General features: G+C 41.0%; 1 protein-coding gene across 3 annotated transcripts in view; it reads left to right on the forward strand.

Annotated features, from left to right (window-relative positions):
• Positions 1–503: 503 nt before the first annotated feature.
• Positions 504–24,422, forward strand: part of Hhat (hedgehog acyltransferase) — a 344,926-nt gene continuing 321,007 nt past the window's right edge. For 2 of the 3 annotated variants that reach the window (XM_058581958.1, XM_046452232.1), the window contains exons 1-2: positions 949–1,058; positions 18,579–18,712. In XM_058581958.1, coding sequence (XP_058437941.1) covers positions 18,622–18,712 — 91 coding nt within the window. In that variant the 5' untranslated portion in view covers positions 949–1,058; positions 18,579–18,621. Of the gene's footprint in view, positions 623–948; positions 1,059–18,578; positions 18,713–24,422 lie in introns of those variants that run through there. The other variant, XM_058581959.1, reaches the window with a different exon arrangement.

The raw sequence follows: 24,422 nt of genomic DNA on the forward strand, positions 1-24,422 counted from the left end.
TGCAATCAGAAAAATAATCCCTGGGCCTTCATAATGACTGGTAGTTTAAGCTTCTTACAACACAACCTTTGTTTTCCTGTTGCCCCAGGCAGAGTTATCCATTCCTACCTCACCATAGAAAAACACCTGGGAACTCTGATTCCTTATTGGGAGAATCCAGAAACAGCTCTTAATGAGAGCCCAGGTGATTCTGCTCCTATAAATCTGCAGAAGTCAGGAGTTTTGTTCCTCAGATCTACACTGGAGGCCTCTGAGCATCAACACTCAACGTAAAGTCACCGTCCTAATTACATCCTTTGAGCCATCTTCAGATCGTCCACTCTTCACAGTTCATTCAAAATCTTGTTTGCAGTAGTGCTCTCTGCAAGTTGCTTTACAATTCATAAAGTTGTTCCCGTTTGATCTTCACTCTTAATTTTCGAGGAGAATCGGGGAAGCTTATTTCTGTTTTACAGAGGACAGAGAGGCTCACAGGGGCTAAGTTCACAGGGCAAAGCCTGTGAAGCTGCCAGGGCTGCAGAGCCCGCCCTCTTTCCACCACCCCACCAAGCTACCTCCTTTCGCCTACAAAACGTACGTGGGGACCACTGGTGTTGGATTTACTGTCCACTTCGGGTTTCAGGTGACTTCCGCCCTGCAATTGACCCGAAGCTAGCCCCAGACTTGCAAAAAACACGCGTGGGGGAGAGAGATCTGGGTGCTCTGCTCAGCGCAGGAACCCGGGCCTTGGCAAGACATAGCTGGCCCGACCTGCTACCGAGAGGCAGGCCGCCCTCTTGCGGGTCCCCTTCCAGCAGCGCGGCCTCCTAGCCATCGCCCCAGGAGCGCCCGGATTCCCGAGCGCCGCCGCTCGGAGCCGAGGGCGCGCGGGCACCGCGGCGGGGGCGTGCTCCGAGGACGCGCGCGGGCTGCTCCTCCAGAGGGCCGCTCCCTGGGAAAGAGGGCGGTGTTCGGGGAAGCTGGCTGGTGCTGGCACTCGGAAGTGCCGAGAGAGGGGTGTTGGGAACTCGTGGCGCGCGTGAACATCGCGGTCGCCGCCGCCCGGGACAGCCCCGGAGGTTGGTAGCTGGTGACCGTAGGGAGTCCTGGGGAGGTTAGGGTGCTGACTTTTTTTGCTTTGGTTTGCTCGGTTGAAAAAACGAAACGAACAAGACGCGTTTCTTATCCTAACCCGGTTCCCGTGTGCGCGCCGGAGGGCGGGACATAGGAAGTTCCCGGTCCCGCGGAGGAGACAAAGGCGGCGGGGACTGCGCGCCTGGCAAAGGCGGGATCCTGGAGCGTGGAACCGGGCTTGCGTACCAAGTCCGTGCACACCCCTGCCGACGTCCTCTCGCCGCGATTTCAGGCACTGTTGCGTGAAATTGCAGAACCCTGGTACTCTTGGCAGTATTAGGGGTGCGCCTGCCTGCTGCAAATCTAGGAACCCCAACGTTAGGAATGTCTTTTGCTTTCTGATCTTTGGACTCAGTTTCTCTCTTCTGTTCTGAGTCTAGCATTCAGGTGGCACCAGTCTTTATAAGAAAGTTCCCCACATGCTCTTGGTTACCCAAGGTACTAGGTAGGAGTGGCATTGGTGTTAAGAACAATTGATGCTTTCCGTGTTCCTTGCACTTGGATCAGTGCTGCCTGGCTGGGGATTGGCATGTTCAGTGGTTTGCCTTATGTGAGGGGAGAGTCATTGTTTCTGTACCTTTCTGTTGTGTATTTCTTATCCTTCCTTTCTTGTAGCTAAGCACTCACCAGAGTGTGATTAATGTCATAGGAACACCCAACAGGAGAAGGAGGGCTTCAGTGAGGTGGTGATTTTTATACTAGATTTTAAAGAATGACCCCCACATTCTCTATGTTCCACCTTCCCCATGATTTTTCTTCCTTCTTTCTCACTGGCAGTCCCTAATGTGATTAAGTGTTGCATAAGGACAGTTCTGCCCTGAGAGATGCAATTAATGTCAAATTAAGGGGGATGGTGCTTGGCATGTGCTTTAGATACATTATGTCTAAATCTTATGGTAACTGGGAAAGACGGGTAGCTTATCCTTTTCACTGGGCTTGGAGGGAATGTGAACACCACAGAGTAATATGTTTTAGACTGGGTTTGGGGCTCCTCCATTGGATCAAAGCCTGTGCTTTATCTACTATTTGCTCCCTTCTTGAGAAGTTTGGATAGGTGACAGCCAAGGACCTGAATGAAGCAGTCATTTTTGTAGGTGTCCAGATGTTGGTGGGGAACTCTGTAGGTAACATAAGGAACTGGTTAGTGTGGGCTTGGCCCAAGGGGAAGGACTCCTTAAATGTTGCTTTGAACTTCCTGGGTTCCTTGTAGGTGGTTCTTAAATTTCTTTCTTTCTTTTTTTTTTTTTTTTTAAATTCCTTTTGACCATGGACTTCTTTGGAGTCTGGGAAGTCAGTGTTTTAAAAGGCATGAAAAAAAAAAAATACATACGGTAGCTGGGCATGGTAGTGCATACCTGGAGGCTGAGGTAGGAGGATTGCAAGTTCAAGGCCAGCCTGAGTAACTTGGGGAAACTGTCTCAAAATAAAAAGTTCTGGAAATGTAGTTCAGAGTGTGAAGCCCTAGGTTCAATTTCTGCTACTGCAAAAAACTTATAGAAAAGTCATAGGATTATAAATGATACTCAAACAAAATTATCAAAATAGTATTAAACCTCATCAAATTTATGTGCATCTTCATTAATGCATTATGTAACAAAATTCAGTGCTGAAGCAATGGAGTCTCATACTTTCAAATTGGTGATGTTCATGTCAATGATATTTTGCAGTGTTTCCAACAGTTGGACTGTAGTATGAACATATCTATGATTTTTTATTGATGACTCAATCACTAGAACTTTTCTTATTGTGGTTTGTTGTCCACACTTATAATCCAATGAAATAGTGATTTTAAATTAGAGATTTATGAAAATAAAGATGTGTGAGGAAAAAAAGTATGAGCTCATGGCTTCTTGGGTAATATACCCGAGAATAGTAGATATTCGACATATACCAGTCCCCCTCCTCCTTTTGTGTGTGTAAATGATCTTTAGTGGTATATGGTATTACTAGTGTCATGAAAGAAGGAATTAATCATTATATATTCCACACATAAAAAGATCTGAAGATGTTACTATGAACATTTTATGGTAATACATTTTAAAATTCAGATGAAATGGGCAAGTTTTTCAAATAAAAAGACATGAGAACCAGAAAATTTGAATAGGCCTATATCTATTAAAGAAATTGATTGTAGATAAAAACCTTCCATAGCAAAATTTCCAAATCCAGATGGCTTCACTCATGAAATTCTCCAAACATTTAAAATAATAAGAGAGGAACCGCTCCCTGGTTGCTTTTATGAGGCCAGCATAAGCTTGTGACTAAGGCTTGATAAGGAAGTTACAAGAAAATTATAGGCCAAATGCTCATAAAAAAAGAATGCAGAAGACTTAAAACAATGTATTGGTAAATCAAATCTAGCAACCTATAAAAAGAACAATAAATCATGAACAACTTGGATTTATTCCAGAAATGTAGACTGTCTAACATTTGAAAACCAATAAATGTGATTAACTCCATACACAGAATAAAGGAGAAAAAAGTTTGATAAAAAGCAACACCCATTCATGTTAAAAAAAAATTCTTTGCGAGCTAAAACATTGAGGAAAATTAAAGAAGACTGAAGATAATGGAGAGTGTGTCATCACTCAGTAAACAAATCTAGAGATTCTGTGCAATGCCAATCAAAATCCCAAGAGATTAATATTTTCAAAAAAGTTGATAAACTGATTCTCAAATTTATTTGGAAATTGTAGACAATCTAAGAAGAGCAAAATTGGAGAACTTAAGCTGCAAGATCAATACGTAGTTATTTCTGGTACAAGGCCAGAGAGGCCATAGGGACTGAATAGAGAATCCACAAATAGGTTTACACATATGTGATCTTTTGATTCATGACAGAGATGACCCTGCAGTGGAGAGAAAATGGCCTTTTCAGTAAATGATGCTGAGTCAAGTGGAAATTCGTATGGATAATATTAATCTTGATCATCTTCCTCATCTCATATACAAAAATCAATCAAGAGCCATTATGCACTGAAATGTGAAAGCTAAAACAATAGGTTTCTGGAAGAAAGCTAAGTAAAATATCCTTATGACCTAGGACACACAAAATACAAATAGTTAAAGGAAAATATTAGTTAGAACTTCCATTCATCTAACGACTCCATAAAGAGAAGACAAGCTATAGAATGGGTAAAGGTATTTGTAATACATATTTCAAAATCAAGAACTCATAGCTAGATTGTGGAAAGATTTATAAATAAAGGAGAAAAAAATGGATAGTTCTGTAGAAAAATGAGCAAATGTCACCCCATAAAAGAGGATCTCCAAATTTCTAATAAACATGAAAAGGTGAACAAGTTTCACTAGGAATTAGGGAAATGCAAATTAAAACTACAGTGGGATCCTGTTATATGTTCACCAGAATGGCTAAAATTAAAGACTGTCAATGCTAAGCACTGATTAGAATGTGGATAAACTGGAATTCTAATTCATGGGTATGAAAGGTAGCATAAGGGCTTGGAAATTTGTTTTGCAGTATCATTTACTGAAGTGGGGTATGTACATCCCCTATGATCCATCTGTTCCATTATTAGACACTCAAAAATAAGGTATACATATGTAAACCAAAAGACAGGTAAAAGAATAACTTGAGCAATATTATTACAGTAGGCCCCAACTGGAAAAAAACTCACATGTTCTTCAATAGTAGAATGGATAAATGCATAAAAGATATTGTTTATACAATGGAATACTCTACAGTAATGAGGGTAGACAAATTATTGCCTCATACAACAATGTGGAAGAGTCTCAGAACAGAAGGTGGGTAGAAAGAATATACACCAGGATAAGTGCTATGTGATTTCATTCATAGGAAGTTCAAAAGCAAGCAAAACAAACTATGGTGGCCGAACTCAGGCTAGTGGTCCTTCCTTCTTACCTCCTCCTTCTTCTTCTTCTTCTTCTTCTTTTTTTTTTTTTCTTTTCCTGAACTAGGGATTGAAACCAGGGGCACTTTACCACTGAGCTCCATTCACCTCCAGTCCTTTTTTATTTTGAAACAGGGTCTCCCAAAGTTGTGCGGGTTCACCTTGAACTTGCTATCCTGCCTCTTGTGGTCCCTTTTGATGGAGTTGGTGAGTGGGAAAGCACAGAAGGGGCTTCTAAGGCATTCAGGTTTTCATCTCAATGGTAATAACTAGGGTGAGTCTACTGCTTAAAAGCCTTCCCCCCTGTATATTTTAACAAAAAATTTACTTAAAATATTATATTGTGAAAAAAGCTTTTATTCATTCAGATGCCCCTAATCTGGAGTTAATAAACTGTGGTGGGCATGATTCTTGGTGATTTAAAAAGTTTAAAATAGGTTGAAAATTTTCAGAGGGGAAAATACAATATCTGATCAGTAGTTTTGTTGAATGAAGGACTTATCAAATTAACTCCTTTTTGCTGGTCTTTAACAGTTCATATAAAAAGACTTAGAGTTATGTTTGATTATAAGATTGATATTGGAGTATTATGGAAGCCAAGAATTGCTAAGGGGAGGACTGAATACAAACTTTTGTTTTCAGATTTCATTTTCTTCAATTTGATTTTTTAAAGTTTACAACCATTGGATTTAAAAACCCATCTGTTTTAAACAAAACCTTTAGATAGATACTCTTTTCCCATGAGACCATGAACTAACTGAATGCAGGGATGACATATTAGATTCCTGTTGCCTCTGTAACAAATTGCTACATAAGTTAGCAGCTTAAAATGACACTCAGTTGACCCTCCATGTCTTTGAGTTCCATAGCCCTGCATTCAACCGTGTATTGCAAATATTTAAAAAAAAATTGCATATTCATAGACTTTGTTCTTGTTATTTTTGAACAGTACAGTATAACAATTATTTACATAGCATTAACACTGTATTAGATATTGTAAGTAATCTAGAGATGGTTTAGAGTATGCAGGAGGATGTGTATGGATTATAGGTAAATATTATACCATTGTGTACAAAGCACGTGAGAGTTTGCAGATTTTGGTGTTCTCGGGAGTCTTGGAACTAATCCCATTTGGATTCTGAGGAACCACTGCATTTATTATCTTGTGATTCTAAAGGTCAGAAGTCCTCCTTCTGGAAGATTTAGGGCAGAATCTTTTAAAAATGTTTCTATTAGTGCATTTTTGTTATACTTACTAGTGGGGTTCATTTGGACATAAATGTATATGTATGGACGATAATTTGTCCCGTTTCAGTCCCCATAGACAAGAATATTTTAGTCGTTGCCTCTTCCAAATTCTAGATGCATCTTATATTCCTTTGTGATTCCTTCCTCCATCTTCAAAGTGCATCTCTTGTCTCCTCTGAGAGCCCCCTCCCTGCTTCTCTCTTGTAAGGGTCCTAGTGATTACATTGGACCCACCTGGGTAATCCAGGATAATTTCCCCATGGAAAGATCCTTAAGCACATCTGCAAAGTTCCTTTTGCAATATAAGGTGACAAAGTGGCAGGTTTCAGGGATTAGAAATCTAGGGGAGTCCTGTGTGTGGAATCCCACGAGGGGATCTTTATATTTTGTCTCCAATAATGGCACAGTTTCTGGTTCTCATCTGGAGTTTTGGGTTCAGTTGTAGGTACCTACGATGTAAAGAGACAACAAACACATAGTACCTATATTGTAAAGAGAACTGAGACAGACAGTAAAAGGTCCAGAAACCAAGCCACCCAGGAAATGGTTAGAAGGAGTCATGGATGTTGGTTCTGGAAGAGGATGGCATCCACTATCTTTAAACATTTGAAGGATTATTGGAAGAATAATAAAGCCTTATGCATATACTTAATAACCAAAATAATGTTAAAAACAAAAACAAAAAATAAACATTTCAGAGTCTATTATGCCCAAGGCACTGTTCTTTCACTTTTAAAATTAATTCCCACAGAAACTGTCTGCAGGTTGCTCTTATCCCTACTTTGCAGATAAAGAAGTTGAGGCATGGAAAAGTTACACAACTTGTCCTAGGCCCACAAAGTAGAAAGTGGCAAAAGTGGGATGCAAACTTTGGCATTCTGGCTTCAGAACTATTATGTTTTGGATCTTAAATGTCTCCCAAAGGAATATATATGCTAATGGTTTGGTTGCAGCTTGTGGCACTCTTGGGAGGTGATGGAACCTTTAGGAAGTGTGACATACTGGAAGGAAGTTAGGTCTATTGGGGGATAATGGAACCCAAGCCCTTCCTTTCTTATTGTTTCCTGGACATTATAAGGTGAACAGTGTCCTCCACCATGTGCTTCTGTCATCATGTTCTGCCTTGCCATAGACCCCAAAGCAATAAGACCAGGTGACCATGGACTGAAACCTTCGAGACCACGAGCCCAAATAAACCTTTTCTCCTTCTAAGCTGTTTATCACAGGTATTTTGTCATAGCACTGGAAAGCTAACTAACACAAGAGCCATCCTGTAACCTACATTATATCCTACCTCCATGTCTTTACTTTCAGAAGGTAGCAGAGGACTGGTAGCAGAAGATTTTTTTTTTTTTCCTTTTAGAATTGGAGAACTGGATTTAGACTCTGTTAAAGAAAAAAACATGATGACAATTAGAACTGCTTAGGAAAGAGTTTCTCTGCCTTGTAATGTTATTGGAAAGGGTCAAATAGTTTATTATAAAAGGAATTCCCAAGCTGGCAATAAGATCCCCACTTATTTTGAAACAGTTTCCTTTGTAATTATATATAAATTAATATGTATACAGTGACATGTTGCTTAGAGATAGGCATATAAATCTGGGAAATGCATTGCTTAGCAGTTTTTCTCTAAGTTATAAGTTATAGAGTGAACTTATACAAAAGTAAGATGGCTACAATGTCACTAGGTGATCTAATCTTAGGTGACTACTGTTGTCTATGTGGCCGGTCACTGATCAGAATGTTGTTACACAGTATAAGACTGTGTGTGTATGTGTGTGTGTGTGTGTGTGTGTGTGAGAGAGAGAGAGAGAGAGAGAGAGAGAGAGAGATGGAGGGAGAGAGAATGAATAACTCTTTGCAACATTTTATGTACTAAAGACCCATCCTGGAGCTGCGGGTGTAGCTCAGGGGTAGAGCATGTGCTTAGAATGCATGAGGCCCTGGGCCTTTCCTAGCACTGGAAAAGGATAAAAGATCTATTGTGAAATGTTTTTCAACTATTTTTCTAGATTTTAGTGACTCTTTTGGATACTCTTGATGTGGCAGATTGTGTCCCTGTCTTCCCCTTTCAAGATGTCATTCCTCCCATAAAGACAGGGAATTGATTATTTTCCCCTTTTCTTTGGATCTAGGCCAATCTCTGACTTGCTTTGGCCATTAAAAAGTCTCAAGACATTCAAAGACGTCATCTTAAGTGACTTTGTACCTTTTCACTTTGGAATCCTGACGCCCCTGTGCTGTGAAAAAGCTCAGGTTGTCCTGCTGGAGGGTGAGCGCCCACATGGTGGGGGGATTGAGGCACTTGGCATCTGCTTGCCCCAAATATCAGACAGGCACATGAGCCATTGGCTGCTGTTGAGCTGTGTGGGTCTGTAGTCACATGAATGACCCCAGGAGTGACATCAGCATAAGAACCACCCAGATTGTGTTCACATAGAATCCTGAGAAAGAATAAGTTTTTTGTTGTTTGAAGGCACTACACGTCAGAACAGTTTGTTAAGCAGGGCTACATAAGAGATAAATGGTATTTTTTAGTCGGATGCGGTGGTGCACACCTGGAATCCCAGTGGCTCAGGAGGAGGCTGAGACAGGAGGATTGCGAGTTCAAAGCCAGCCTCAGCAACAGTGAGGTGCTAAGCAACTCAGTGAGACCCTGTCTCTAAATAAAATACAAAATAGGGCTGGGGATGTGGCTTGGTGATTGAGTGCCCCTGAGTTCAATCCCCCCAAAAAGACAGAGGATATGGTATTTTTTGTGCAGAATTGGAAGTAGTGAGCATATATTTTAAAATATTCTGTGACTGGACTTTTTGCCCAGTCTGTGGACCTCCTCTGGCCAGTCGCATCATTCTGTGGTGAAGCTGCTGTGGGTTTGGAGAAGTGTTTCCCCTTCGAATGCTGTGGTTGAATCAGACTCTGAAGTGAGGTTTGGAGAGAACGGTGATATCTGAGGACACCATGAGTCTGGACTTGGTTTTCCTGGGAAAATCACATAATTTATATTCTGCAAAATAGGCTTCTTTCCCATCAAATTGAACCCTGGAAAAAACAGAAGTCCCATACCACTTTTTTTTTCCCCCCTGAATATGCTAGACTCTTGCTCTACTGTTCCATCTTTTTAAAAGCTGTTGTCATTTTGGTGGGCATATGCTCCTTTCGTTTTTACTACTTTGTGGTTTCCATAGTGCTCATTTGCTCCTAAATTTAGAGCTATTTCTGTTTCACTCAGCCCTTGTCTCTATATAACTGCCAACTTCCCCTTTGCTATACAAGGTAAGTTGGTTTGCCCTCTTCATTAAATCTTTTGAGGAATATACATAAGTTAGATGTTTTGTGTGCATTCTGATTACATTGGCTTTTCCAGTTTTCTTCAGGAGCATCTGAAAGTATACATAACTTTGAATTCTTTTAGATAACTTATATGATCGTTTTGCATTCTGATAGATTGGTTTCATTATAGATTTTGAAAAAAAAAATGAATCCAGTGTTCTTTTAAGAATAGTGAGGTGATAGAGGAAAGAATTTGGAGTTAGACCTGGTGGGGGAAAGTCTGACCTCTGCAGCTTGCCAGTTGGGTGACTTTGGGAAGGTGTCTTAACCTTTCTGGACCTTGATTTCCTCCTGTGGTAAATGAGGATACCCTCAAAAGAATATGATGATTAAAAAGATCATACTCATAAGGCAATTTTTCAACTCAGGTAGTATGTACTTAATTAATGTGTAGCTATTGCTAAAGTGTAAGAAAACTTTGTGGAGGAAAATCTTAGTTTAAGACCTCAAGCATTTGGTGGAAGTGCTCTTGGGGATGCTATGATGATGATTGCTAGCTTAAAGCTGAGAATCTGATTTTTAAAAAAGTCCTCTGGTGCATGTGAGTATTTGGTGATAGCCCATTTAGTACTTGTGTCAAGATTTAGGAGCAGAAACACTTTAAAATGCAAGTGTTAGAATCCATTTGTTGTCTGCATCAGAAATAAAGTAATTTTGAAATGATGTTGGAAATTGCTGGGGAAAAAGCACTTCTGGCAGTTACATCGATGCACATTTCAGGCTTTGGCACAGTGAGCTGTGTACTCTTCCCCTCAAAGTAAGGAACAGAATTTCTGCCTGTGAGAGAGTGGAAGCTGGGAACTTTGGTTCTAATTTTTGGTCCATTGCAGGCTTTTCTATATCCTTGGGTAGATCCCTCCTTTTTCCTCAGCAGATTCTGAGAGATGGCATCTTTGAAAGCAGGTAGAGTGTTCAATTACAAAGCAAATGCGATTAGAAGTCACTCTGCGAAAAAGCTGTCAGCTGAGTTCTTGCCTTTTTGTGGCTCTCACTTCATTCTGTGAGCCTCTTGATTTTTATGATTCCCAGATAAATACTTTTTTTTTTTAAATGTACAATCTCTGGGCTCTTACATGCAACCTGGTTGAGAAAGCCTCTTAGAATGGCCGTCTGACTTCCTTCCTTCTGATTCCAGGGAAACCACTGCAATGATTTTCTTCCAACACCTACTATTAAATGCATTTCCTATCCCTTTGTCTTGAATTTCCCCTTCTCATCAATAACATTTAGCTTTAAGATCCTGTACTCTTAACAGCTTTGGAGCTGCAGTTTTGTGTTCTTTATTTTCCTCTTTCTTCCTCCCCTACTGATTCCTGGACTAGTTTGATGCCAGGTACAATTTAATTTTCTCTCAGCTGTGTGGCTTGATTCTAGCACTTTCTCTCCACTTTCTACTGAAGGCCCAAGTGGCTGACCTCCTTGCTTGTAGACTCTACCACAGAGTCAAGGGGCTTCTTTCTGAAGCTTCCTTCAAATCATTAAATGTCCAGCATTTCCCCCTTATCTAAGGTTTTTTTTTTTTTCCTCCATGATTTGATTCACCTGTGCTCAATGGTGATCTGAAAACAGTAAGTGGAGAATTCTAGGAATAAACAATTCATATGTTTTAAACAGGCCCCATCTCATTAGCATGATGAAAGCTCTGTTTTGCCTGGGACATGAATCAATCCTTTGTCCAGTGTATCCTCATTTTATGCACTACCTGCCAGTTAGTCATTTAGCATTTGTCTCAGTCATTAGATTGACCGGCACAGTATCACAGCTTATGTTAAATGACCCTTATTTTACTTAATAATGGTACCAAAGTGCCAGAATAGTGATGTTAGCAATTCAGATATGCCAATAGGAAACCACAAAATGCTTCCTTTAAATGAAGAAGTGAAAGTTCTTGACTTAATAAGACAATGAATCATGCTGAGGTTGCTAAGATCTTGGGTAAGAACAAATCTTCTTATTCATGAAATTGTGAAGAAGGAAAAAGAAATTCATGCTACTTTTGCTATATCTCAAACTGCAAAAGTCATAGCCACGGTGCATGGTAAGTCTTAATTAATATGGAAAGGCATTCATTTTGTTTGTGTGGAGAAAACAGTAGTGCAGATGGTCCCCAACTTAAAATAATTTTGACTTAGGAATTTTTTATTTTATTTTTTTACTTTGCAGAGGGCTTACAGGGGATTTAGGTGCATTTTAACTTATACTTTTCCATATTTGTATTGGTACATTACAATTATACATGATGATGGAATTTATTGTTACATATTCATACATACACCCCATACAATAATATAATTTGGCCAATATCATTCCCCAGTATTTAACTTATATTTTCAATTTTCAATGGGCTTATCAGGATATAAGGCCACTGTAGATCAAGCAGTATCTGTATGTAAAAGAGTTGGTGCTAAGTTTCAAGACATTCACTGGGGTCTGGGAACACATCCCCCTAGAATAGGAGGGGACTGCTTTCCTGGCTCACCAGCCTGAGGTTTCTTCAGGAAATCCAACCCAAACCTGAAATCTCATGTTCAAGACCATCTGCTACTTGGCTCCTAGTCCCCTTTCACCTCACCATCTACACTTTCCCTTCTCTCCAGTTCTGACCAGCACTCCTGCCCTGGTGGAAGCGCTCTCAGGCACATCTCTTCACATCAGACATCCACAGCCCTTCTTAGTGCTCACGTATCCATGGTATAACCTAATTCCTCTAGATGGATCAGATAGATGGCCTGTATCCTTGGAAATGATGTTATGAATGGCAATTAGTTTCTAGGCTGTCTCACAGCTACCCACTTACATGTTGCTGCAAGACTGCATCTGTACATGAAAACAAGAAGCATCCCATATATATTGGAGTAAGAGCCTCTCTGACGTCATAGTGTCTTCTTAAAGAAGAGCATGCTCGTTTAGAGCATTGAGAAATAGAAACATGGGGGATTTTTTGAGAAAGTATTTGGAAACATTTAAAGTCTTGGACATTAAAAAAAAAAAGGTTTTGGTTATGTTCATATCTACTCTGATTTGCTTTCTGAGTGCACAGATAAAATGAATAGAGAAAAAAACCAGAATGGCAGGGGGAATGATTTTTCCAGAGATAAGTGGGCAACAGTTGGAAAGTGAGGTGTGAGGAGGGATGATCTATTCAGTGTTGATGTCACTGTTGTTTTGAGTTGACATTAATCCACTTGTGTGAGATTATACACTATGTATAATTTCTTTAGGGGATAAGAACAGAGCAGGTGAGGAAGAGTTACTGGGCATAGAGCTCCCAGCTGGCCCCAAGGACAGTTTGTGTGATGTCCAGGGTGGCCTTGGGCTGAGTGGGTGAAGAGGAAGAGCGAGGTGTTAAAGAGAACTCCGGGGCTGCCAATCTGTTGAAAGAGGTACCGAGGCTGTCGGGATGGCCATGTCCCATGTAAGGTCAGTTAGATTTCTTCCATTCGGGAGGTAAACCAGGGCCATGGCAAGGGAGGAAACTGGTGTTTCGAATTCATGTTTATTGAGTGCATATGTAGTGCCAGGCCCTGGGCTAAGCAATTATATTTCATCAACTCCACAATGCCAAGAGAAACCATATCTGGGAGCTTGCAGCCTACCCAGGTTTCTCAGCCAGCACATGGCAAAGCTTGGACTTGCCTAAGCTGAGTTTGGTGCCAGAATTTACTACCATGTTGTTAGGTGGAAACCCCCGTTCAAACCCCAAATTTTTGAAGTGAGGGAGGAGATAATCCTGCTGTTTTGCAGCTAACTGCTATGTATATTTGTGTACGTCCCCCCAAACCATATACAATATAGCTCAGAGCATCCCAAAAGGGGGAAATGTTATAAAAGTGAATTTTGTGCTCTTTCTCAATATATCATTCCATGTATAAGGCATCATTCCATATATAACGTCTCCAAAAAGCCTCTCAACAGTAGGGCTTCTAGAACTTTAATCTACAAGATTATTTATATTCAAATTTTAGTAGATTTTTGAGGAATTCCGTTCTTTACTCTTCAGACTCTTAACTGAGTTGAGGAGGTCATCTAAAGCAATCTCAGCATCCTTGACCCAAGAGGCACTATGAAACCAAGCTAAGGGGATGGCTGTGCTAGTCCTATAAAGTTCTGGAAAGGAATCAAGTGAGTCTAGGAGATGCCAGGTATTTAAAAATAAAGTATGAATGGAAATATATGAAGTAGAGTAGGGAACCCAAGAAAGCATTATTGAAGTAGTCGGATTTTGAGAGACTCGTGTTCAAATTATGACTGTCTGATTGTAGGAGCAGCCATACCAAACTTCCTGGGCAGTTTTTTAGGTCATGACCATGGGGTGCTTTGGGTTCTGAAGGACCATTGATTTCTGACCTTATGAAGACTGAAATTTCTTTCCCTTCCTGCATGTCTTCTGGCAGCCTGAAGAAAAGATTCTGTGGCAGATTCTGAGCCTGGCTTTGAGGGGAGAGGCAGAGCCTGGAAGCTCTGAATTCGAGCCCAGGCACAGTTATTTATTTATTCATTATTTTTAGTCAGCTTTTTCATCACTGTGAGCAAAAGACTTGATAAGAATGACTTAGAGGGGGGAATTTTATTTTGGCTCACAGCTTCAGGGGCTCAGTACATGGTCAGTCAATTCCATGGGTTCAAGGGGAGACAGAACATCATGGTGGAAAACATGACAGAGAAAGCAGCTCAGCACATGGCCAATAGGAGGCAAAGAGAGTTCTGTTCACCAGGAACCAAAATATATGCCCCCAAAGTATATCACCAGTGACCTACTTCTTCCAGCCACACCCTACCTGTTTACAGCTCCAGTTAATCCATATCAGTGAATTAATCCGCAGATCTGGTTATACTTTCTTATAATCTAATCATTTCACCTTGAAAATTTCTCCATTGTCTCACACATGCACTTTTGGGGGATACAACATATTTAAACCATAACATTCTGCCGTTGGCCCCCCAAAGCTCCTACGCATCTCACAATGCAAAATACATTTAGTCCATTTCAAAGATTCCCCATAGTCTTAACAGTTCTAGCATTGCCCACAAGGTCAAGTCCAAAGTCTCCTCTGACTCAAGGGAAACTCTCAGTGTCAGCCCCTGTAAAGATCAAAATCAAATTACACATATCCAATACATAATGGCACAGAGTAAACATTTCCATTCCAAAAGGGAGAAATAAGAGACATTGAAAGAAGGGATAGAACCAAAGCAAGACCAAAATCTAAGCTGAGCATACAAATTCTGTAGATGTACATCCAGCATCTGGGGCACATGGCATCAAGATGTTCTCTCAAAAGGTCTGCTCCTGTAACCTTGCTGTCCACCTGCCTCTCTCTTGCCTTGTACCTGCTTGATTCTCACAGCTGTTCTTGGCAGACATTTCCCAATACTGGCGTCTCTTAATCTCGAGGGTCTCCACTGCAGCTGCAGCTTCCTTCTTGAATCATCATGCATCACCCTCTCAGAGGCAGCCCTTAGGGACTCTGACTCTGCCACACTTGGCCAGCCTCCCAGGCCTTCCTTTGAAATCTTGGTGGGAGCTTCTATGATCTCCTAACTCCAGCATCCTGCAGTCCTGCAGAACCAGCACCACATGGTGGATAGTGAGGTCTGCTGCCATCTTGGGCAGTAGCCAAGCCTCCTGGAACCCTGCTGCAGAAGCCTCTGAGTACCTGGGTAACTGAGCACCTGTTAGGCCCCCTGTGCAACCAGGGTGCCCCGTGGTCTCTTCTCAAAGGAATTTTTACTTTTATACCTTTGAGCCTGAGATGATGTAGTCTTGCCAATGCCTGAGATGCCCTTAAGCCATCTTTCCTATTGTTTCTTTAGCCACTGTAATCTCTTTGACAGCCAGCCACACTTTCCTTAGCCCCAGTTTTACTTACACTTTTCTGGCCAAACTGCAACTTTTTCAAATCTTTATGCTCTGCTTTCTGCTCCTGATTATCATGATAAGGTTGGCTAAAAATTACCAGGAGTATCCATGTCACTGTCTGAATGCTATGCTGCCTTGAAATTTCCTCTGCCTGATTAATTAGTCTACCCCCTTTGAATTCAGCCTCACAGAAAGTCTCAGGATATGAGCAAAATATAAACAATTTCTTTATCAGAATACAACATGAATGGCCTCTCCTCCAATATCCAACAGAGTCCTCCTTCTACTCTGAAATCTCATGAGACCAGTCTTTACTGTCCATAGTCCTGTTGACATTCTAGTCTCTGAACTCCCATCCAGAATTGCTCATTAAGTTCTGCTTACAACATTCTGAAACTTTTCCAGCCTGTATCACCAAACTTTTCAGAATTCCTCTTGCCAATTCCAATTCCCAATGCTGAACAGCATAGTGAGGTTAGTCACAGCAATGACCATATCTGGGTACCAATTTGTTTCTGTCAGCTTTTTCATAACTGTGACCAAAAGACCTGACAAGATGATTTAGAGGAGGAGAAGTTTATTTTGGGCTCACAGTTTCAGAGGTTCAGACCATGCTTGGCTGACTCCATAACTCGGGACCTGAGGTCAGGCAGGCAGAACATTATAGAAGAAGGGCATGGTGGAGGCAAGCTGCTCAGAACATGATCACCAGGGAGCAGAGAGAGAGGAGAGAGAGAGAGAGAGAGAGAGAGAGAGAGAGAGAGAATGAGAATGCGTGCTAGCTGTGTTCACCAGGGACAAAAATATAGACCTCAAAGGTACACCCCAGTGACATACTTCCTCCAATCACACCCTACCTGCCCCATAGTTATTGCCCAGTTAATCCATATCAGTGGATTAATCTATTGCTTAGGTTACATATCTAATCATTTCACCTCTGAAAATTCTTGCATTATCACAAGTTAACTTTTGGGGGATATCTCATATCTAAACCATAACATTAAAATTGTACATGTTCCTAGTGTATGATGTGGCATTTTGATAAAAGTGTACATTGTGAGATGACTAAATTAAGGTAATTCACATGTCCCTTGCCTTAATATATTTATTTATTTTGTACTTGGGATTGAACCCAGGGGTGCCTAACCACTGAGCCACATCTCCAGCCCTTTTAAATTTTTATTTTGAGACAGGCTCTTACTAAGTTTCTGAGGCTGCTTTGAACTTTCAATCTTCCTGTCTCAGTTTCCCAAGCCGTGAGAATGCTTATGGTGTACTCTCAGCAATTTTCAAGTACATGTGTTGTTATTAACTATGGTCACCATGCTGTACAAGAGATTTCCATAACTTATTTGTTGTGTTTTACTGAAACTTTGTACCTTTTAACTTCCCCCACTCCAGCCTCCTGGCAGCTATTGTTCTATTCTTTGCTTCTGTGAGTATGACCTTTTTAGATTCTACATGTAAATGAGATGGTGGAGTCTTTGTCTTTCTGTCCTGGGTCAGTTATTTCTGGATGTGTGACCTCATTGCATTCGTCATCTGTAAAATGCCTACCTCCTTTCTCTAACTGCTCTACAGAGCTTTTGTGAAACACAGTGAAATCTTGGTCTTAAGTTCTAGCATTGTGAGAATTCTGAGTCTTAACATTACCATCACATATTAAGAACTGCTTGCTTGGGGCTCAAAAATTTGCTCTTATTTAAATCTGGCACCCACAATGACTTGTATTTCATATTGAGTAAAGCAATGAGATTTATAAAAGGGCTTAAGTTTAGTTAATTCTTTGTTACTTGGGAACAATTAGGATCATTGGATTTGCAGAATTTTTAGACCTAACTTTCCTTTATCTCTTCCATTCCTTAGAAAATATTTGGACTAGTAGAGGCTTAAACAACCTACAAGTACATTTCTCTTTCATGTAATAGTCCAGGTAGAAATGGTCCAGGACAGTTTTAGGGGTAGGGTGGTACATGGAGCCAGGGACGGAGGTGTCTCTTTCTTTTTTAAAAAAATTTTTAGTTATAGTTAGACACAGCTTTATTTTATTTATTTATTGTTTTATGTGGTGCTAGGATCCAACCCAGGGCCTCAAATGTGCTAGGCGAATGCTTTACCACTGAGCCACTACCCCAGCCCCCAGAGGTGTGTCTATCTTATTTTTCATGTGGCTTTTATCTCTTGGCCCAAAGTGGCTGTCCCAACTCTGATCTTTAGGAAAGGGATGAAAAGAAGACAATGACCACAGCCTCACATCTCTGCATGCACATCCCTGTGGGCAGAACTATTCAAGTGTCCACTTGGCTAGGGAGTACTTTTGAGCTCAGTTCCATGTGTCCAGATAGAAATTCAATTACTAAAGCAGGGAGACTGAGTATCATTGGGGATGGGTGGGCAGTGTTTGTCACAGGTGTCCAGGGTCATGTCAGTAATCTCCAAATATTTAGGAAGTGCACAGATACGTGGAAGGCAGTTTTTATTAGACCATCCCCACCCATTACTATGGGATGACATTTAAAGAGAAGAATGGGGAGTTTGAGGCTGTTGGCTTAGAAGAGGCTTGGAGATTTTATTTGTGCTTTTCTTTTATTCAATCTTTTGAAGCCATTTATTATTCATGGAGTTCTCGGTTATTCCTTCTTGCCACATTCCAGGCACATTTGTAGGTGCTGGGGAGTCAGAAATCATGATTCCCACTCTCTAAAGGTCTACTTTACAGGGGAGACGGATATCACACCAAAGGAGAGAACTCTCTGATACATACTGTGATAGAAGGCCCTGGGCAGTGCTGGGGGAAGACCTAACCACCTTTAGCAGGAATGAGTGTTTGTGTGTGTGTTGGATGCAGAATGGGATGAGGTCCTCGGAAGGAGGAGGTTTGATCCGGGTCATGTTCGCTCACCTTGAGTAGTGAAGGGTCCCTGGGAGTGTGAACAAAGTGCAGTGATGTTAAGAGGGTATTATCTGGACTGGGGTTGTGGTTCAGTGATAGAGTGCTTGCCTAGCACATGGGAGGCACTGGGTTTGATCCTCAACAGCACATAAAAATAAATAAATTAAAGGTTTTGTGTCCATCTACAACTAATATATATATATGGCTGTTATCTAGGGTCAAGTCCATGGTCTCATGTTTTGTCATTTTCTCTTCCTAGAACCTCTCACTGTGGACATTGAGAACCATCCTGAGAAGGAACAATGCTGTCCCGATGGGAACTGTCTCTTTACCTGCTGGCTTCACTAGGCTTCCACTTCTATTCTTTCTATGAAGTTTACAAAGTCTCCAGAGGTAAGGCGCTCCATGCTTTTCTGATCTCCTATCACAAAAAAAAAAAAAAAAAAAAAAAAAAGAAGTGAGGAGGGAATGCCCACAGGTATAAGATTCAGGAAGATGGTTCCATAGGATCAGGATGACTTGGATCCTGCTTTTCTTTTGCGTAAAGTTTGAATTAATGACCTGAGTTCATGACATGCTTTGTCTCAGTGCTGTGGTCTTTTAGGTGATTTTGTGACTCATCTCCTGTAATAGCTGCTGCTACTTGTGTGTGTGTATGTGTGTGTGTGTGTGTGTGTTTGCGGTGTTGGGGACAGAACCCAGAGCCTGGTGCATGCTGATCATATGCTCTTCCCTGAGCTACACCTCTAGCCTCTCCTGTAATCGGAGGATTTGACTCAACAGCTGTTGAAGGCCCTGGAGGGAACTTGCCTCAGGAATTTGAAGTATACTTTTAAATTTCTCTTTCACCAACATTCTTTTCAGGCATGTCTCAGACATATGGAGACAGTTTGAAGGTGTTAGTGATTCAGACTCTTTTTATCTTCTTCATTTTTTTGTTAGTCAGAGGCTTGCTGTGTTACCCAGACTGGCCTCCAACCTCTGGACTTAATTAATTAGTCCTCCATCTCAGCCTCCCAAGTGGCCGGGACTGTAAGAACCTACCACCACAGCCTGCTTCCTTTTATCTTCTCGTTCTGCAATATTTAATGTGTTGCTGTTGTCTGTGTGTTGGAGGTGAATTATCCCCAAATCATATTCTAGCCCATAGTAAGGGGAACGGGGGGGGGGGCGCTTTTCTTTTGACAGCAGTTTGGCAAGAGTACCTGTCACTCCTGCTCAGTTGGCCCAGTTGGTCAGCACTGAGCCACATGGCCACAGCTGGGAAACTGGGAAGTATAGTCCTTAGCTTAGTGGCCATGTGCTACCTAAAATCTAAAAGAATTTTGGAGGGACCAGGGGTAGTCTCTGCCATAGTTAGGGACAATTTCTTAGCTATAATGGAGATTGTGGAGGTTGTCCTAAAGAAGAGCAGGAGCTAGTCAAGTAGAGAGGGGAGTTGAGGAGCTGTGGCTAGAGATGGGCTTTGCTGGCGAGTGGACAAGCTAGTGTAATACCATTGGGACATAAGAAAGTGTAATATGATCTAGTAACTGCAAACCACTCATGGGATGTAGTGTATGTCTGGAATGTGGGATATGATGAGGGGGTGGAAAGAGCTGAACTCAGATCAAAAAGCTATGGATTGTGAAAGACATTGTATGTTCCACTGAGGGATTTGGATTTCATTTTAAAGGCAGGAGAACATTTTGAAAGTAGGTGAGGTCACTTCAAATGGAAAAGGTAGAAGCCAGGGGTATAGTTCCAAGTAGAGAACATGCTCAGTATGTGCAAGGCCCTGGGTTTGATCCCCAGAACCACAATAAAATAAAATGGCAATGTTAGGTTTGGGGAAGCACCACAGAATGTCTCTTGTCTGTTGTGTGCAGACCACCCTATGGATCACCAGGATTGGTTTGGATACAGATCACCAGTATTGACTTTTCTCTCCATTTTACTCACGTCCCACTTATAGCCATGGGCATGATGGTAGGGACTGACTAAAGTAGAGGGGGATTGGTTTTGATCAGGGCTGGCCATGCAGTTGTGTTTCCTGCTGAAGCCTCTGGTCTCTCAGCCCATGTAGAGGAAACGAACCTGCTATGTCACACACCATGTTGGCTACTTTGTATTTCTCATCTCATTGAATTGTTGGCACAACCAAAGATGAGATGGTACATTACTTAGAAGACAGGTTTGGCAACAGGAATGGCATCCCAGATAACTGTGGTCCGCAGTGGCTATGGCGTCTAGGTGGCATTAGATACCCTGGTTCCATCTCTCATGTTCCTCTGAGGTCCTTAGCACATAGCTCCATCTCATACACCGGGGCTGCACCAGGAGTTATCTTAGTTTTCTGCCCAGCAGGAAGGATGGAAGGGGAGGAGAGTCATCTCCTTTTAAGAAAGTGACCTGAAAGTTGCTTATGTCATATATATTCAGTACTGTCCCATTTACTGGAACCTAATCCTGTGGCCACATTAGTTCAGAGAGAAGCTAGGAAGCATAATCTTCCATTGGGAGGTCATTTTTCCAGTGTAAACTCAATGGTTTTATGATCGAGGGAGAAAGCCAGAGTGGATATTAGCAATTAATCAGTCTCCTCCATAGATGGGTGTCTTAGTTATCGATTGCTGCACAATGAATTATCCTAAAATCTTGTGATTTAAAATAATACCTGCTATCTATTATTTCTCACTGTTCTGGGAGAATTTTCCCCTTCTGAATAGGCTTTACATATATGCATCCATATACATATCAGGGATTGAACCCAGGGGCACATAACCACGGAGCCACATCCCCAGCTCTTTTTAATTTTTATTTTGAGATAGGGGCTTACTAAGTAGCTGAGGGTCTTGCTGAGTTGCTGAAGCTGGCCTTGAACTTGTGATCTGTCTGCCTCAGCCTCAGGAGTTGCTGGGATTAGAGGCGTGTGCCACTGTGCCCTGCAAAGTTTTACTTTTTGAAGCAGTTTTGGATTCACAGAAACCTTGAGTACAAAGTTCCCACTTTCCCCATGCTCTGAGACATGTACAGCCCTCCTACCAACATCCACCACAACTGATGAACCTACATCCACCCATCATAATCACTCAAAGACCATAGCTTACCAAAGGGTCCATTCTTGATGATGTACATTCTGTGGGTTTTGAGAAATGCATGATGACAAGTATCCACCTTATAATATCATACAGAGTAGTTTCATTCCCCTAAAATTCCTCTGTGTTCTGCTCATTCCTCCCTCTTCCCAACCCCTGGAAACCCCTGATCATTTTACTGACTCCATAGTTTGCCTATTCTAGAATGTCATATAGTTGGGCCTCTTTAGGATGGCTTCTTTCACTTAGTAAGAAACATTTAGAAGGACATCCCAGTTTTGCTTCCAACTTTTGGCAATTACAAATAAACCTATAAACACCTTTGTGGTTTTTTTTTTTGAGAGAGAGAGAGAGAGAGAGAATTTTTTAAATATTTATTATTTTTTAGTTTTTGGTGCACACAGCATCTTTGTTTGTATGTGGTGCTGAGGATCGAACCTGGGCCGCACGCATGCCAGGCAAGCGCGCTACCGCTTGAGCCATATCCCCAGCCCCTTTGTGTGGGTTTTTGTGTGGACTAAGTTTCTGACTCATATGGGTAAATGACAAGAAATACAATTACTTGATCATACGATTAAGAGTATGTTTATTTTTGTAAGAAACTGCCAAACTGTCGAATAAGGTGGCTGTACCATTTTGTGTGCCCACCAGCAATGAGTAGCAATCCTTGTTACTCCACATCCTTGTCAGCAATTGCTATTGTCTGAGCTGTGGTTCTTGGCTGTCCTCATAGGTGTGTAGTGGTGTCCTGTTGTTAACATTTGATGACATAGGACATGGAACATCTTTTCATTTGCTTATTTGTATATCTTCTTTGACTAGCTGTTTGGGTCTTTGGCCCATTTTTAAATTGGATGGTTCATTTTGATAATGTTGAGCTTAAAGATTCATAAAAAAGTTGAGTATATAAAATCTTTGTGTATTTTGGGTAATACTTCCAAAATGTATCAGGTACACCTTTTGCAAATTTTTTTTTTCCTATTCCATGGCTTGTCTTTTCATTTTCCTGACAGTATTCTTTTCAAGCACTTTTTAATTTAAATGAAGTCTGGCTTATCAATTCTTTCTTTCATAGATCATGCCAAAAAAAGTCATTACCACACCTAATATCATCTAGGTTCTCTCCTATGTTATCTTCCGGAAGTTTCACATTTTACTTTTAGATTTATGTTCCATTTTGATTAATTTTTGTGAAAGATTTTTTTTTTTTTTTTGCACATGGATGTCTAGTTGTTCCAGCACCATTTGTCGAAAAGACTGTCTTTATTCTATTGTATTGCCTTTGTTCTTTCTCTGAATCTGTTGATTATATTTATGTGGGTCTATTTCTGGGCTCTCTATTCTGCTCCAGTGACTTATTTGTTCTTTGACCAATACCACACTCTCTTTATTACTGTACCTTTATAATTAAAATCTTGAAGGCAGGCAGTGACGGTTTTCTGACTTTCTTCAATATCATGTTGGCTATTCGGGAATCTTTGTCTCTCTCTAAAAACTTGACAATCACTTTGTTAAAATCCACGAAATAATGCAATGGGATTTTGATTTGGATTGCATTGAATCTGTAGATTGAAATTGGAGAACTTCTTCAATATTGAGTGTTTAGTGGAAGCACGGACTGTCTCTCTCCATTTGTTTAGTTCTTTGATTTTTTTTTTAATGAGAGTTCTGTATTTTTCATCATGTAGACTGTGTACATATTTGGTTAGATGTATATCTACGTATTTTAGTTTTTGGAGAGATAATGTAAATGGTACTGTTTTAATTTCAAGTTCCATTTATTTATTGCTAGCATATAGGAAAGCAGTTGACTTTTGTACATTAACCTTATATTTTGCAACCTTGCTATACCTATACCTTAATGGACCGGAGGTGGAAACCCAGGTCTTTTCATCTAGACTTAATCCTTTTTCTATTCTATCCACTCATCTTAATTAATGCTTCTTAAGTCAGCTTGTTTTAAAGGGGAGATTCTTTTTGTCTGTTCTACTATTAAACTTTAAGCTGAAAATTTTTATTTCAGTGGAGCAAATTATTTTATTCCTTCTTACACAAGCGGTAGCTTCCAGGTTGGGGGTGGGGCTTCCTCTGTTTTGGGTATAAAACCTTCTGTGCCTCAGATGGCTCAGAAGCTGAATGCTCCTTGGCTTATTACTGAATACTTTGCAGGCCAAAACTGCTTTTATCCCTCTGATTGTTGGTGCCAAAATGTTTCTCAGAACATTGTCAGAAACTATCTTCCTCTAATCCTTTGGCCAGTTCAGTTCACGGAAGCTGGATCTCTCTGCCTTGATGAAGTGTGCTTTATTGGTGTGATGCCAAGCCTTCTTGGTTTCTCATTTCACTTGCTAGCCCAAGAAAAAGTGCCACTAACCTACATTTTAGAGGTAGGACACTGGGAAAATTTTCTCCTTGGTGAACATCTCTGGAGTCCTTCTATCTGGTGCAAACACAGTGTCTAGAATAAAGTGAAATGCCTGTGGCGTTCATCTGCAGGGCTGCTCTTTTTTCTGGGCATGGGGCAGGCATCTTGTCCACGGAGGCCTCAATAGTTGCAGAATTGGCAGGCCACGAGGGACAGCAGACTGATTTTAACAGTCTCAGTCAAATGGAATCTCTTGACAAATTCACAGCAGGGATTGAACAGAATCCTCCTATTCTGTCTAATTCTACCAAATATAGAGCATCTCTAAGTCATAAAGAACTTCTTGGGGAAGGTGATGGTGATCTGCTGTGCCGGTGGCTTGCCACTAGTGCTCTGTAGTATTGTCGCTAATCAGTAGCTACTGGATTAAGTTTGTGCCTTATGTTTTAGAAGAGGTGGAAACACTTGTCTCTCTGCTTACCTTGAACATGGGGAGAGTTGCAATGTACCACACAACTTACAATGTATCCTGGCCTTAAGGCTTGCATAATAAGCCTTGAAAGGATGAATGCCTGTGCCTAAATGAGGACCATCTATTTTTGTGACCCTATCAGCTTAATGCAAAACTGGAAGTGCAACTAACTGAATTCCTACCAGTGAA

Source organism: Marmota monax, unplaced genomic scaffold (genome assembly GCF_021218885.2).
Source record: "Marmota monax isolate L192 unplaced genomic scaffold, Marmota_monax_Labrador192_F-V1.1 WCK01_AAM20220418_F8-fsc00105, whole genome shotgun sequence".
NCBI classification, from domain to species: Eukaryota; Metazoa; Chordata; class Mammalia; order Rodentia; family Sciuridae; genus Marmota; species Marmota monax.